Source organism: Mandrillus leucophaeus, unplaced genomic scaffold, assembly GCF_000951045.1.
Source record: "Mandrillus leucophaeus isolate KB7577 unplaced genomic scaffold, Mleu.le_1.0 Scaffold298, whole genome shotgun sequence".
Classification (NCBI taxonomy): domain Eukaryota; kingdom Metazoa; phylum Chordata; class Mammalia; order Primates; family Cercopithecidae; genus Mandrillus; species Mandrillus leucophaeus.
Window position 1 is genome coordinate 1,870,281 of NW_012103120.1, and position 17,344 is coordinate 1,887,624.

Genomic DNA, 17,344 nt, shown 5'->3' on the forward strand with positions numbered 1-17,344 from the left:
CAGGGAACTGGACAAGTTGCGTAAAACATGTCAGCATGTACGCTCTAGTGTGAACTTTTCCAGCTAAACTTTTTGTTATTATCAAGAGTTGAGCTTTTTAAAAATGATAGAATTTTTATAAAACATCTGTATGAATTTTACTTTTTTATGTGTCTGCCATACTTATGGTGGCTAAATACAGTGAATTATGTCTGGTATGTAATGCCCTAAAAAAAAATGAGTTACTTATTTTGTATGCTACATTTATGGCAGTCACATTTAGGGAATTGTCTGTAATAATTTTTTGCACTGTTTGTGATGAAGGTGGTCTCCTTTCATTATGTTTTTTAATTAAAAAGAAGAACTTTGACCATTTAGAAAGAAGGCAGCACAAAGCATCGTAGGGAATTAGAAGAAAGAAAAGATAAGAAAATAAAAATAATATATTTTTACTACCCTCAGATTGCCACTGTAATGTATTAGAGTTTATTTGTGTTCATTGGATTAAGCTGCCTTAAGCTCTAATAGCAAACATCACCAAAATCTCAGTGACTTAACAAAACAGTTTTATTTCTGGCTCATGCAAAGTCAACTGTGAATTTGGGTGACTCTTTGGCACAGTGAACCTCAGTATGGTGGTTACTAAGATCCTGTCCTGTTGTCTGTATTTTAATTAAGTCTTCCTCTATGATTTCTATGGCAAGGAAAGAATATTTCAGCAGAAGTTGCCACAGGTTTCTTCTACTCGCAGTCTGTTTATCCTTTCTGATTGCATGGGCCTGAAAAGTACAACCTTCTGTATGCTTGGAAGGGGAAGCAAACTGGGTGTTGGTGAACATTAGTAATGTCTGCCACAGTATTCCTTCAGAAATTATTCTATGCACATATATACCAAAATAAACTCATTCTGTATATGTTGTTTATGATCTGGTTTTTTAGCATATAATGTATACCTTTCTATATCAGTAAATGTTCCTTTATCCTGTACCCAGTTTGAAAATGTTCTTTACGTAACTGATTAGATCCAAATAAGGGCCCAGTCTAGATCACACATTGCATCTGACTATTTCTCCAAGTCACTTAAAATATAATGCAGTCCTTCAGCCACACCTTCTTCACCTGCACCTTTAAAACTGACTTAATTGAAGACATCAGGCTGGTTAACAGGCAGAATGACTCACTTTCTGGATATACTTGCCTTCTTTCTCAATGTTACTTGAAGTGTTCCTCTTTCCTTTTCATTTCCTGAACATTGGAATTTAAATATAATGGCTTGATTGAGTTAAACATTTTGTTGTTAGAGCACATTGTAGGTAATGTCATGTGCCTCATAATGCATCACATCAAGACACACATGACAATTAGTTGAACAACCATTAGTAATGCTAAGGATGACCACCGGGTTAAGGTGATGACAATCTGCTTCTCATTGGACAGTTGTGCTAGTAGTAGTATCTCATCAACCATTAACCTAATCATTTCCAGAACTAATAATTTCATTAGAGTTGCAGAATGACCAATGTCTAATTCTGTTACTCCTACATTATAATTGACATTCTTCTGTAAAGTACAGCCTTCCTTCATCAACTGAAGCTATTTGGGTATTCTCAAAGGCAAATTTTACAGGAAAGGAAAGAGAAATGCTTAATTTCCTTGTATTTAGTTACCAGTTTTCAAAATAAGGTGTTGCTTTAATAGCTGCCTCAGTGATTAAATGAATTTTTTTACACCTTTAAAATAATATTATGGACTCCTTGTTTTTCTAAGTTAAATGTGTTTCTTTTTCTTTTTTTGGGAGACAGAGTCTCTGTCACCCAGGCTGGAATGCAGTGCCACAGTCTTCACTCACTGCAACTTCTGTCTCCCAGGTTCAGCCCAGCTCAGCCTCCTGAGTAGCTGGGACCACAGGCATGTGCCACCACACCCAACTAATTTTTGTATTTTTTGTAGACAGAGGGTCTCACCATGTTGCCCAGGTTGGCCTCGAATTCTTGGGCTCAGGCAATCTGCCTGCTTTGCCCGCAGTACTGAGATTATAGGTGTAAGCCAGCTTCTTTCTTTCTTTCTTTCTTTTTTTTTTTTTTTTTTGAGATGGAGTCTCGCTCTGTCGCCAGGCTGGAGTGCAGCGGTGTGATCTCGGCTCACTGCAACCTCCGCCTGCTGGGTTCAAGGGATTCTTCTGCCTCAACATCCCAAGTAGCTGGGACTACAAGTGCCCGCCACCATGCTCAGCTAATTTTTGTATTTTTAGTAGAGATGGGATTTCACCATGTTGGCCAGGCTGGTCTCAATCTCCTGACCTCAGATGATCCACCTGCCTCGGTGTCCCAAAGTGCTGGGTTTACAGGTGTGAGCCACCGCTCCCGGCCTCGCCCACCCTGTTTCTATGTTCTATTTTCTCCCCCTCTCGGTTTTAAAATGCTGAATTTGTCACAAGGATTAATACATCCTTTGGGTTTATTAAAAAGCTTTTTATAAAAATTTTATATATAGAAAACAACACAAATCATAAGTTTACAGCTCCATGATTTTTCACACATGAAATACATCTATATAACCACTACCCTGAATGAGAAACAATCTTATGAACACTCCAAACACTGTCCCCAAAAAGGTTGATCAGTTTTTCAGAATTCTAGCAGCATAATTTAGTTGTGCCTCTTTTTGCATGTTATATGAATGATAAGCATGTGTTCTTACATGTCTGGTTTTTTTTTCACTCCATATTATGTTTGTGAGAACCTTCTATATTGTTGGGTATACTTTTCATTTTTCCCTCTACTGCTAGACATTTGGATGGTTTGCAGTTTGGGAATATTTAGGAGTAGTACCTCTGGGTTATATGTTTTGGAAAACACAGGTCTTCGTTTCTTTGGGGTATATACCTAAGAGTACTATTGCTGCTCACAGAGTGAGCATATTTGTATCATTAGTAGATACTGCCAAATGGTTTTGCATAGTGCTGGTGCCAATTTATTCTTTCACCAGAATTATATGAGGCCTCTGTGTTCTACTTTCTCTCCAACACTTTATTTTGTAATCTTTTTTCGAGACTGAGTGTTGCTCTGTCGTCCAGGCTGGAGTGCAGTGGTGCGTTCTCGGCTTGCTGCAACCTCCACCTCCTGGGTTCAAGCAATTCTCCTGCCTCAGCCTCCCTAGTAGCTGGGATTACAGGCACCCACCAGCACACCCGGCTAATTTTTGGTTTTTTAGTAGAGACGGGGTTTCACATGTTGGTCAGGCAGGTCTTGAACACCTGACGTCAAGTAATCTGCCCGCTTTGGCCTCCCAAAGTGTTGGGATTATAGCCGTGAGCCACCGCACCCAACCTTTTTAAATCTTTTCAATTTGAGCAGGTTTTTTGGGTGTTAAGTGATATTAAATTGTGGTTTTAATTTTTTATTTCATTGATAGCTATGACATTCAACATCTTTTCCATGGTTTATTGGCCGTGTTTATACTTCCTTGTGAAGTACCTATTCCAGATCTTGCCTGTTCTTCCGTTGGGTTGACCAACTTTTTTTTCATTATTTGTAGAATTTAAAAAGTATATTATGGTTGTAACTCACTTGTCATGTGTGGTGTGTATATGTATGTCTTACAAATACGTTCTCCTATTCTGTGGCTGACCTTTTCACTCTTGTGTTTTTTGATAAACAGATATTCTTTATTTTTTCATATATATATATATATAGAGAGAGAGAGAGAGAGAGACGGAATCTCGCCCTGTCGCCCAAGCTAGAGTGCAATGGCGCAATCTGGGCTCACTGCAAGCTCCGCCTCCCAGGTTCACGCCATTCTCTTGCCTCAGCCTCCCAAGTAGCTGGGACTACAGGCGCCCACCACCAAGCCCGGCTAATTTTTTTGCATATTTTTAGTAGCGACAGGTTTCACCAGGTTAGCCAGGATGGTCTTGATCTCCTGGCCTCGTGATCCGCCTGTCTCCGCCTCCCAAAGTGCTGGGTTTAGAGGCGAGAGCCACCGTGCCCAGTCAATACTTTTCTTTATGGTTAGTATTTTGTGTCCTGTTTAAGAAATCTTTGCCTATCCTAAAGTCATAAAAGTATTTTTGGCCAGGCGCCGTGGCTCAGACCTGTAATCCCAGCACTGTGGGAGGCTGAGGTAGGCGTCTGAGGTGGGTGGATCATGAGGTCAAGAGATCAAGACCATCCTGGCCAACATGGTGAAACCTCATCTCTACTAAAAATACAAAAATTAGCTGGGCTTGCTGGTGTGCACCTGTAGTCCCAGCTGCTTGGGAGACTGAGGCAGGAGAATGGCTTGAACCTGGGAGGCGAAGGTTGCAGTGAGCCGAGATTGCGCCACTGCACTCCAGCCAGGGCGACAGAGCAAGATTCTGTCTCAAAAAAAATATATATATATACACACACACACATAAATTTTCTTGTGTTTTCTTCTGAAACCTTGTTTTGCCTTTTACTCTTATATCTGCTATTCATCTAGAATAGATTTGGTTGTGTGGTGTGTGGCAGAAGTCCTGACTTTTAAAAAATACACTTATCCAGTTGACTCAGCACCATTTATTGAAAAGATCTTTATCATAAGTGAGATGTATATATGGATCTGTTTCTAGACACAGTATTTTTTATTTATTTATTTTTTGAAATGGAGTTTCGCTCTTGTTGCCCAGGCTGGAGTGCAGTGGCGCGATCTTGGCTCACCACAACCTCTGCCTCCCAGGTTCAAACGATTCTGTTGCCTCAGCCTCCCTAGTACCTGGGATTACAGGCATGTGCCACCATGCCCAGTTAATTTTGTATTTTTAGTAGAGATGGTTTTCTCCATGTTGGTCAGGCTGGTCTTGAACTCCCGACCTCAGGTGATGCACCCACCTCGGCTTCCTAAAGTGCTGGGATTACAGGTGTGAGTCACCATGCCCGACCAGATACAGTATTTTGTTCCACTGGTATATTTGTCTATCGTTGCTCTAATAGTACACTGGCTAAATTTTTGCAGCTTTATAAACTTAATATTAGGTAGTATAAATCCTCCAACCTTGTTCTTCTTAATATTGTTGGCTTGGCTATTCTTGACATGTTATATTTCTATATGAATTTTAGGATCAGCTTATCTACAAAAAAAATTTTAAAAGAGAAAAACATGGTGGGATTGCAGTGAATATATGGAACAATTTAGGGTGAATTGGGTCTTTGTTGAGTTTCCAAGCCATGACATCTTTTTGTGGTTATTCTAATATGAACATCAATTCTTGGTTTTTGTCATTCGGTACTGGATTCACATGCTTTATAGTTTTTCTGGACGCTGGAGATTGTAAATTTGAAAAATTGCATAGGCTGTAGATTATATCAAATTATATATTTTTCCAGGGTTTATTTGTTCTTCTGTTTAGCATTTGAGTGGAGCACAGATAGCCTTAATTGAGTTAAGGTCAAATCTGGATCAAGGCTGTATTACAGTTTGGGTAAGACCTCTCTTTTGCCCTGATTTTAGGGCATATTCTTCCGGGGCTTTCAGTTGAGAGCCTGGTGTGTTCACTTAACCACCACCTCATCGGGTCCTAAAATCTCAAGAATACAAAGCCTTCCACTCTGATTTTCAGAGGTCTTCAGCTTACCTTTCACCTTTCACACCTCCTGATTTTAGAATTCAGCAGATGTCGTGAGGTAAAGCTAGCCATGTGTTTGAAGCCCTTCAGGTCTTCTATTTTTTTTTCACTCCAAACCCCTTAGATGCTAAGTGATCAGCTGGTTTCTCTGTCGTTTATTTGGGGCCCTCTGTCTGATTCAGACTCAATTTTTTCATCCTTTACTTTTTCCTGGAATCAGCAAATGCCTCCAGGGAAGAAAAGCTATAGTTTACCAGCTCACTTCCTAGCAATTACTCCTTCTCCAGATTCTTGGCTCCATCTGTTCTTGTTGCTTCAGCAGCTCTCTGTCTGATGCCTTTAAACAGATGGTGCTTTTCTTGTATTTCATCAAGATTTTCTTGTTCTTAATGTGAGCATTGATCTCTAACACAGTGTTTCATCTTAACCGGAACTGGAAATTTGCATTATTCTCCACCATTGCTCAAGTTCCTCTAGTGGGGCCTCACAGCTCAACATTAGGGGAAAAAATATTGAGAAAGAATTTAGAGTATTTCAGATTGATTGATCATAAAAAGGAAACAAAATGAGTGATACCTAGGAAAGTTATATGATTTACAGAAGGTTACACAGCAGAATTATAGCTGCCACTCAGCCATTCCATTAAACCTGGGGTACTGACTATATAAGATGCTTCTGTGTACAGAAGCTAGAGAATCTTTGGTAAGCAACATAGAACTCTAGGATTTAAGCTCTTATCTGTGATCAACAATATGATGTTGAGTGCTTAGAATCTTGAAGTCTCAGGTTTATTTAAACTGATTATTTAATTGTAGTAGCCTGTTTTTACCTTCTTACCTCCATTTTATTTGTTAACATTTGTTCCTATTCCTTTATGAGGCACCCTTGAATCCCCTATGCAATGTATATAAGATGGTTCATTTTTTCTTTTTAATAACAGTTTAACTTCTAGTAGTTACTATGAATCAGTTTTAGACTCCTAATCTCAGGATTTGTACAAAGTATTATACAAAATTTATAATGTTAACCTTTTGTTGTAATACTTTGTGAATTTCTATAATTAAATTATATTTTCTTTAGTTAAGTATTACACCTTTTAATGAAAATATTTGAATAGAGGTTAATTTTTGTCCCAATATTAAAACAAATATAATCTAGATAATTGACATTAATATATCAAAAACTAATCTGTCTTATAAGATTACTGAGAAAGTAATGAACACTGTCACCTTGATTGTCATGTGATGAACTGCAGGTATTGGTTAATAATAATCATACATTTTCAGTCTTGATTTGACAAAAGCAATAAAGTATATTTTCTCTCAATATAGGAAAGAATTATTCCATATTTATTACGACTGAGACAAACTAAGGATGAAACTCTTCAGGCTGCAGTTAGAGAAATTTTGGCCCTAATTGGCTACGTGGATCCAGTGAAAGGGAGAGGAATCCGAATTCTCTCAATTGATGGTGGAGGAACAAGGTAAGGCTAGGAACATGATTCTTTTTTCTTTTTTTTTTGAGATGGAGTTTCCCTCTGTTGACCAGGCTGGAGTGCAGTGGCACAATCTCAGCTCATTGCAACCTCCGCCTCCCAGGTTCAAGTGATTCTCCTGCCTCACCCTCTCAATTAGCTGTGATTACAGGCTCCCGCCACCACACCCAGCTAATTTTTGTAGTTTTAGTAGAGATGGGGTTTCCCCATTTTGGCCAGGCTGGTCTCAAACTCCTGACGTCAGGTGATCTGCCTGCCTTGGCCTCCCAAAAGTGCTAGGATTATAGGCACGAGCCACCACACACAGCTGGAACATGGTTCTTAAAAACTACAGATTCAATTCAGCTTTAGAAATTAAAAAAAATGATTTGATATATCATTATAAAATCAAATTTTTTAAATAAAACATGAAATTGTTTTAATTAATCTAAGTGCTACTCTGACATATACTTCAATTCTTACTTTGCTTTGATTTAGTATTTATATTTTCGTATTTTATTTTATTTTATTTTAGTATTTCTATTTTTATATTTGGCCTTTTTAGACCTTTTTGGTAGTGCAGAAGCTTATCAACCATTATTCTCATAAAATCTTGACAGTGTTTTATAATTTTAGCTTTCTTTTATTATTTTATTTTATTTTTTTGGAGATAGAGTCTTGCTCTGTTGCCCAGGCTGGAGTGCAGTGGCGCAATCTCATATCACTGCCACCTCTGCCTCCCAAGTTCAAGCAGTTCTCCTGTCTCAGCCTCCCAAGTAGCTGGGATTATAGGTGTCTGCCACCATGCCTGGCTAATTTTTTGTATTGTTAGTAGAGACGTGGTTTCACCATGTTGTCTAGGCTGGTCTTGAACTCCTAACCTCAGATAAACCACCTGCCTCAGCCCCCCAAAGTGCTGGGATTACAGGCGTGAGCCACCGCGCCCAGCCAGCTTTCTTTGATTACACTTATCTTACCCATATATATCCACTAGTCACTTGATAAAGTGATGGTTGCAAAATGAGGCTATATTAACTTCCTGACTTCTGATGTCTTCACTTGGAGATGCCAGTTCTGGTGCTATATAAGAAATAAATTCATTCTTTGTTCAGAAGGAGATAATTTCACTATTAAGCTCTATTTTTACTACTGGCAATCCATCCATGCTTCCTACTCAAGTCTTTGTTTATCTAGTTCCTTCCAACTTATTGATTAGATTTTTTGGCTTGGTTTTTCAAACCTTTTCCCCAAAATCTTCTAGCTCATTCTCTAGTTCCCTGCCATCCCTACTGCTACCTCATAATTCATAGTACATGCCCTGCCTATTGTTCTTAGCTTTAACTTACCTCCCTGATTTTGCTTTTTGGTATACCCAACTTGCCAACCACTCTTCTGTATGTTCAAGTACTACCCTGTATCTTTTTGTTAAATTCCTTGGTTCTCTATTCACCCGAGTCCTTTATACTTTAACATCAATATGAAGGAAGGAGTAAATAATGAGAGAAGGAAGCTAACCTCAGATGGTGGCAGTGGAAGGCAGGAGGAAGGAAAAACATACCAGTAACTTTTTTTGAGGTGGAGTTTTGCTCTTGTTGCCCAGGCTGGAGTGCAGTGACATGATCTCGGCTCACTGCAACCTCCACCTCCCAGGTTCAAGTGATCAGTTCCCCCGCTGCAGCCTCCCAAGTAGCTGGGATTATAGGCATGCACTACCACACCCGGCTACTTTTGTATTTTTAGTAGAGACGGGGTTTCACCATGTTGGCAATTCTGGTCTCAAGCTCCTGACCTCAGGTAATCCACCCACCTCAGCCTCACAAAGTGGTGGGATTACAGGTATGAGCTACCACGCCCAGCCAGTACCAGTAACTTTTAAGAAACATGGAGACAGGATATGGTAGACATAGGTCAAGATCACTCTAAGTGTAAACCTGTGTGTGACTGGGACAGAATTGCAGGGAATCTCAACAGATTGGTGTTGAGGAAAGACACTTTTTTCTTGAACATATTTAATGTAAGATTATATCCATACAGAAGTGCTCAGTTGTCAAAAGCCCACTGAAGAGAGAACAATCTTAAAAGATCTTAGAGGATGTTTCTTAAGAAAGTGAATAATGTTAAGAAGGTGTATGTCATTCATGTGATATAGATACAGTGATAACTGGAGAGATTATTCTAGTTCATATAATTGGTTCCAAATGGTGAGAAATAAGGAAAATGGCAGTTAAATGAGTAGAAGCATTTCACTAAGGAGCAGAAGGAATCCTCTCTGCCATTAAGTTGAGGGGAATTGCGACAGGTAGTGTCATTCATTGAGTCAGCTAACAGACATTGGGTGCCTACTATGTTGTAAGCCCTGATTTAGATCCTGGGGACGGTGAGCAAACAAAACAATACAGTGTTTGCATTGTAGAGGAGGAAAAAGACAACAAATAGAAAAACAAAAATATGTTATTCTGGGTGCTATGGAGAAAAATAAAGCAAAGTAAAGGGATAGAGAGGAAGAGTACTATTTTAAAGAATGCTCAGGACCAAGACTTCTTTTTAAAGAAGTTATATTTATGTAGAGATAGGAAGGAAGAAAATTAAAGAACATTCAGATGTCTGTTTAAGGTCAGACAAGCATGATGAAAAAGAAGTTTGTATAATAAATAGTTTATCTTGTAGAATAAGAGTTGTATTAGTCATATAAGGAGGAAATCAGTGTGAGGTAATTTGGGAAAATCTAGGGGTGGGTTAGGATGAAGTTAGGTTTAGATTTGTAATTCTCCACTGGAGGTGATTTTGCCCCCTAAAGGACATTTGGCAGTATCTGGAGACATTTTTGGTTGTCATAACTAGGGCACTGCCACTTTCATCTAGTTTGAAGAGGACAGTTGTGACTAAACATGATACAGTGCACAGGACAGCCCCGCAAAACAAAGGTTATCCAACCCAGAATGTCAGCAGTGCTGCTGTTGAGAAAACTTGGTTTAGGGGAATATGGGAAAGCAGCCTGAATGGGAGGTTTGTGTGAAAAGCAGTAATGTATGAGGGCTTGAGAGAAAAAATAAAAAACCCTATCTTTTACTTCTTTGGTATAAGAGAACCTACAGTGGTAGGCATAGACAGCTGTGGCAACTTGGCAAATACATATGTATTTACATTCATTCAGAATTTATGAACACAACATTTTAAATAGTTAATTTTCCCAATTATACGAGTAGTTAGAAAAACCTGAGAGAGAAAAAAATCCCTAAAACCATAGCTCACAACTCTTAAGATTATTTTAGTATTTTGATTAATTTTCTTCTAATATTTTTCTTTGTGAACATATATGTGCCTATTTTATTTCCTTTTTGTGATAATAGAGGTCATTGTTAAATATATTGTATCCATTACATTTAATTCATCATCTTGCCTTGAATTAATAATGTATCTCTTTCATAAGACATCTTCTTAACTCTCCTCAAATCCACATAATTTATTGTATTTAAAAGATCAGCATCTTTGGTTTTCTACTTTAATCTTACAGAATTTTCTAGTTACTTCCTGTTAACATTATCAAGACACAATTTGACACTCTAAATTTTTTGGTGCCTAACTACCTTTGTGTTCCAGGACTTACCTACCCCCTACCTTGTGTTGGCAATAGAGCTTTTCATCATTTTTTTGTATTCTCCCACTGTTAAAAATTGTCATGATACACACATGACAGTTTGCATGGTACGTACACCCTCAATTGGTCTATATCTCCTAAGCTTTTTCATCGTTTCGCGTTCCTTCGTGAAGCTATTAACTGCTGTTGGCAAGGATTCAGAAATGAGCAAAGTCAGCAATATTAATTAATATACCATTAATGTAGAGGATTATCCTAAAGTTATTGAAAGTTTTTAAAAATGAATAAAGAAAAGGGAGCTTAAAAATCTGACTGGTGGCCAGGCACGGTGGCTCGCGCCTGTAATCCTAGCACTTTGGGAGGCCGAGGTGGGCGGATCATGAGGTCAGGAGATCGAGACCATCCTGGCTAACACGGTGAAACCCTGTCTCTACTAAAAATAAAAAAAATTTTTAAAAAATTAGCCAGGCGTGGTGGCGGGCGCCTGTAGTCCCAGCTACTCGGGAGGCTGAGGCAGGAGAATGGTGTGAACCCAGGAGGTGGCACTTGCAGGGAGTCCAGTGAGCCACTGCACTCCAGCCTGGGCAGGCTCAAAAAAAAAAAAAAAAAATCTGACTGGTGAAATATGTAAGTTAAAAATGTATAGAGTCATAGGTGACCAACTATATTAGTAAGAGAATAAACCAAGGTATGGCATTCCAAAACCAGTGAGTGAGTTTTTAAGTGTTCTCCAGAGTTGTTTGGCTTTTTTCAATTTTATATTGGCATATCTTTGTATTCTTCTTTAGTTGTTTGTTGGTTTTTGGCATTCTTAAGAAGCGTATTTGGGCAGATTTCTTCTTCTTTTTACTTTTTTTTTCTGTAGAAATGGGGTCTCGCTCTATTGTTCAGCTGGTCTTGAACTCCTGGCCTCAAGTGATCCTCTTACCTCAGCCTCCCAAAGCTCTGGGATTACAGGAAAGAGCCACTGCCTGACGAGATTTATTCTTATCTAAAGAGATACTGTTTTGCAGAAGGATGGGTTCAGTGAAAAAACAAGAGAGAGACACTTGTATAAATTTTAAAATGTGCTGCCATAGTGTAGGTTTTGTATCATTTAGATACTAGATTTTCAAAAGTAATCCTAAAAATTTGGACAGGCAATTTTTACTGATTCTGATTTATATTTTTAATTTTCATGTTAGCATATGAACTACAAAAGCAATTCTTAGATTGTTTTATTCAACGACTTAAATTATTTTTTCTTTAAACAAGAATTGTCATTTTGCCTTTAATCTTTTCTATAGGGGCGTGGTTGCTCTCCAGACCCTACGAAAATTAGTTGAACTTACTCAGAAGCCAGTTCATCAGCTCTTTGATTACATTTGTGGTGTAAGCACAGGTAATTATTATATGGAAGTGGTGCATTCTGGCAGTACATTAAGGAAGAGAACATTAAGTACTTATGTTTAAGATCATAGTCCTTTGCCTCCTCTAGCCCTCTCTCCATACCCCAAAATTTTCTCCTCCCGTTTCTCTTTTGTTCATGGTTATGCCATTTAGGCACACTAGGTGGCAGTGTGTCCTACCAATTATAGCTAGATATGGAATCAGCTGTTTAAAAGGACGTCCAAGAGTACCTAATATCTTTAATTACATTGGTTCCTAGGACTAACTTGAAGGAGAATCGCTTAGTGACTTGGTGAGTTGTCAAATATACCATATTTTAAGACTAAAACTAAGTAATTTATTGATGTTAGAAAGAACGTGAGTTATCTACCATATCTTATATATAATTTAATGTAAAACACATTTGTAAATATTTTTAAATTACTATTTTCATTATTTAATCCTTTTTGAGCATTCATTTAATCCTTTTTGAGACCTAGTAAATTCCTTTACATTTGTTAACCCAGTACAAGAGACATGAATTTTAGTTTTTCTTATTACTCCCATTTTACACGTGAAAAAAATGGGGCTCTGAGAAGGAAAGTCATTTGTCCCAGGTGACATAGCTAGAAAGTATCAACTCTAAATTTAAGCCAAAACTATGATTCAGGAGATCTTATCAGCATAAGGGCTATAACTTAACACTGATAAAAACTAAGAATTCTTTTTTCCAGGTGCCATATTAGCTTTCATGTTGGGGTTGTTTCATATGCCCTTGGATGAATGTGAGGAACTTTATCGAAAATTAGGATCAGATGTATTTTCACAAAATGTCATTGTTGGAACAGTCAAAATGAGTTGGAGCCATGCATTTTATGACAGTCAAGCATGGGAAAACATTCTTAGGTAAGTTACAATTACTCTTTTTAAATGTTCTAATTATATAGGTAGTGTGTGCATATTATAATTTCAAAAATAAGAATATTAAGTTATATTCTTGCATAATTTGAAAAACATCAAGAATATTAAATTATTCTACTAATTACAGATAACCACTGTTAGTATTTTGGTGAATCATAGTTTAATAATTGTTTTGGGGGGTTCATGTGTGTGAGATTTGCATGTAAAAGTTACAATTGCCTTTTTTTAAAAATATGAGATATTTTCATCCTGTTGTTTTTACTTAACATATTAAATGTGTCTCAAGTCATTCTAAAATATTCAGTTATTTTTATTTTTATTTATTTTTTGACACACGCTGTCACTCCCGTTGCCCAGGGTAGAGTACAGTGGTACTGTCTTGGCTCACTGCAGCCTCAACTTCCCAGGCTCAAGTGATCCTCCCACCTCAGCCTCCCAAGTAGCTGGGACCACATGTGTGCACCACCATGCCCAGCTAATTTTTTCTATTTTTAGTAGAAACAGGATTTCACCGTGTTGCTCAGGCTCCTAACCTCAAGTGATCCGCCTGCCTCCCAAAGTGTATATAAGCATACAATATAAGCATAAAATCATCCACAATCCTATTATTCAGAGCTGTAGACTTTAATATATTTCCTTCTAGTTTTTTATTAGACCATAAACATTTTGTATAGCTGAGATTAGATTGTAGTTGTAAATTTGTATCCTTTTCCTTTTTCCAAACATTCTTAAAATCTCCTGACTTATTTTTAAAGACTACACTATACTCCAGAGTGGGATGTTACATTTTCTTAATCATTTCCATTTAGGATTTTTATGGACATTTAGGACATTTATGTTCCTAATTTTTTGGGATTATGAATGATGCTGTCATAGAAAACTTTAAATTTCTTCTCACATTTCAGAATATATCAGTAGGTCACTATATAAGAAGCATATTTATTGGGTCTAATGTTGATGTCTTCTTAAAATAATTATTACATAGGAAATAGAAAATATATCAAGAAAACAATAAAAATAATTTATAATCCCACTAAGAACAAAAGCACTATTAACATGGTGATGTATTTTTTCCTGTAATTTCTTACAGATAGACAAGTGTATATGTGTGTAGTTGTGAGTGTAGGTGTATCCATCCTCTTTACAAAATTCAGATAATGCACATGTAGTCTTGAGTCCTGCATTTTCACTTAGCATTTTATCACAGATGATTTCCTATGTCAGTTAATATGTTTTGAAACATATATTAATGGTTCTTCACCATTTTATGGATGTACTATTTTTTATTTAACAAATCCTCTTTTAGAAAAAGATAAGGTAATTTTCTAGAAGTAAAATTTTGGGTCAGAGGATATGCGTGTTTTAACAATCTTGATACATACATAGCTGAATTTGTTCTTCAATACAGTGGTTTTAGGTTACTCATCCAGCAACATCAACATGTATTTCTGTTTCATGAAATACTCGTGAACACCAGACACTTAATGTTTAAAATGACATTAGTTTGAGAGATTTTGAAACTCATGTTTCAATTTGTATCACTTTCATTATTGATGAGTTTGAACTTAGTTTTGGTTTTTGATGGCTTTTTATTATTTTTTTTGTGAATTTTGAGGGCATAATTTTTGCCTATTTTCTCATGGGATATTCCTCAATGTGTTGTAAATATATTAACCATATATTGAAAAAGTGCTTTCTAAGTAATAATTTTTTAATGTAGAGCATTGAAACATCTTCATTTAGCCAAATCTTTTCCTTTAAAGATTTTTAACTTTTATGTTTGTAAGTCTTTCCTACAATCCTACTACTGGGTATATACCCAAAGGAAAATAATTCATTCCGTCAAAAAGACACATGCACTCATGTGTTCATCATAGCACTGTTCACAATGGCAGATACAAGGAATAAACCCAGGTGCCCATCAACAGTGGATTGGATAAAGAAAATGTGGTACATATACATTGTGGAATACTATGCAGCTATAAAAAAAATGAAATCATGTCCTTTGCAGCAACATGGTTGGCACCGAAGGCCATTATAATAAGCAACCTAACACGGAAAGATAAAGCCAAATACCACATGTTCTTTCTTACAAGTGAGAGCTAAACGTTGAATGTACATGAACATAAAGATGGGAACAGTTGACGCTGGAAACCATTAGACGGGAGGGAGAGTGGGGATGTGAGCTGAAGAACCACTTGTTGGGTATCATGCTTACTGCCTAGGTGATAGGATTGTTGGGACCCCAAGCCTCAGTGACACACAGTTTACCCATTAACAAACCTGCATACATACTCTTTATACTAAAAGTTTAAATTAAAAAAAAGATAAGTCTTTTCTACCTTGAAGGTAGGTAAATATTTGTATTATTTCCTAGTTCTAAAGTTTTCAGTTTATATGTAATTCTGAAGTTACCTAAAACTTATTGTGATATATGTTGTAAGGTAATCAAGCTTTATTTTTTTAATCAAATGTTAATCCTAATGTCCCAGCTCCCTTTACCAAGTTTTTTTTTTTTTTAACTGATTCGAAACATCATCTTTATCATATTTGAAATTCTTATCTATATTAGAATCTATGTTCAAGTTTTTGGTTTCTCTATGGATTTATTTTTGTACAAATTCTGCAAATTTAGTTGTTGAACCTTTGCATAATATTTTTATAATGATATAGCATAGCAAATCTTTTCTCCTTATTCTTCTTTTACACAATTTTCATTTAATATTCAAAGTTAATCTTAGGCTACTTTTATCACATAAAAAAATATTCCACTGATATTTGGATGGAAATTACATGGAACGTATCACTTATTTTGTGGAACATTGACATCTTTCCAATCGTGGAATCTTCCCATCCATTATCATTGTATGTTACTTATTTTCACATCTTTTGTGTCTATTAGAAAATATAGTTCACCATCCTGGCTAACAGGGTGAAACCCCATCTCTACTAAAAATACAAAAAAAAAAATTAGCCGGGCATGGGGGCAGGCATCTGTAGTCCCAGCTACTCGGGAGGCTGAGGCAGGAGAATGGCATGAACCCAGGAGGTGGAGCTTGCAGTGAGCCGAGATCACAGCAATGCACTCCAGCCTGGGCAACAGAGTGAGACTCCGTCTCAAAAAAAAAAAAAAAAGAAAAAAAAATATATATATAAAAAATTAATATCTATTCCCAGATTCATTTGATCAATACTTTTTATTAAGATTATTTAATGAAAATTTAAAAATTTATTCTAAAACCAGTTTCTCTACTATGAAATTTTTTTCCTTTTGTTACTTATGAGAGTATCTTTGCATATTTGTGTATTGCTGTCTCATTTTTACTCTTCTAGAAACTTCTTTATTTTTAATCCTAACACTGATAAATTTTATCAGTGTGGTTAGTTGTTTTTCTTTCTCTGCTTTTTCAAATTCAGCCTTTGCTGCAGAATAAGCCACTCCAAAACTTAGTGGCTTAAAGCAATGATTATTTAGTCTCATGACTTTGTGGTTTGACTGGGTGTTTCTTCTGTTCTTGACTGAGCTCACTTGGTGACTCAGCTAATGGGCCTGGGAAGTCTCTCTCTCCACCTGGTCATTCTTACCCAAGCTTTGTCTCATCATTGTGGTTTCAGAGTTCCCAGAGGGCAAGCCCCAGTGGATAAGCACTTATCAAGCCTCAGTTTAATGGCATGTTTGCTGAGGTCACATGGACTGAAAGCCACGCCAACCGAGAGTCTGTAGGAAGAGACTATATACAACGACATGGATACCAGGACTATGATTCACTGGGTGCCATTATTGTTAATATTCTTCTCTACCTACCTTCTGACCTTTTTTGTCATAGCATTTTTTTTCCCTCATTGTTTATTGAGAGGATTTTTTTTTTCCTGTGATAATTTTGTGTTATTTTAAGGGAACTATTTTATGGCATCAGTAGAATCTAGGCATGTTGATTTTTTTTTTTCATATTTTGGCATCTCAGAAATAAACAATTACCATTACTTTCTTTACAAATTTATATTCATAAGTTAATTCACTGAAACCTTTTTAGCTTTTGATAAAATCAAGATTTAAACAAAAATAAAAATAAATAAGTATGAACTTTGCCAAAAAGTGTGAAAGCAGCATGCTCCTAGGATTTCTCATGTAATTTTACAGTAAGAATTCTATGAAAAGACAAAGAACCTTAAAAAGATAAAATGCATGGATCTTCATGTGGTAGAAATCTATAGATAAGGTTGGGGAAGACAAAAGATCTTGTCGATTTTGGAAAGTACTTTACATTGATATTTATTAAAGCTTATAAAGGGTAGATCACTAAGCAGTTTGTAAATATTCTTTTTATGAAATTCACTAATATTCTAATTGAGAAACATGAGTATTGTTTGAAAAACACATTAGAAAATGGTTTTACTCATGAGGAAGGTTGGTGAA

At 36.6% G+C, this 17,344-nt stretch overlaps 1 protein-coding gene across 7 annotated transcripts in view; it reads left to right on the forward strand.

Moving 5' to 3' along the window:
• The window catches only part of PNPLA8 (patatin-like phospholipase domain containing 8), a 52,314-nt gene that overhangs the window by 15,747 nt on the left and 19,223 nt on the right, over positions 1-17,344 (forward strand). For all 7 annotated transcript variants that reach the window (XM_011986359.1, XM_011986357.1, XM_011986356.1 and 4 more), the window contains 3 exons: positions 6,898-7,049; positions 11,925-12,019; positions 12,741-12,912. In XM_011986359.1, coding sequence (XP_011841749.1) covers positions 6,898-7,049; positions 11,925-12,019; positions 12,741-12,912 — 419 coding nt within the window. The remainder of the gene's footprint in view (positions 1-6,897; positions 7,050-11,924; positions 12,020-12,740; positions 12,913-17,344) is intronic.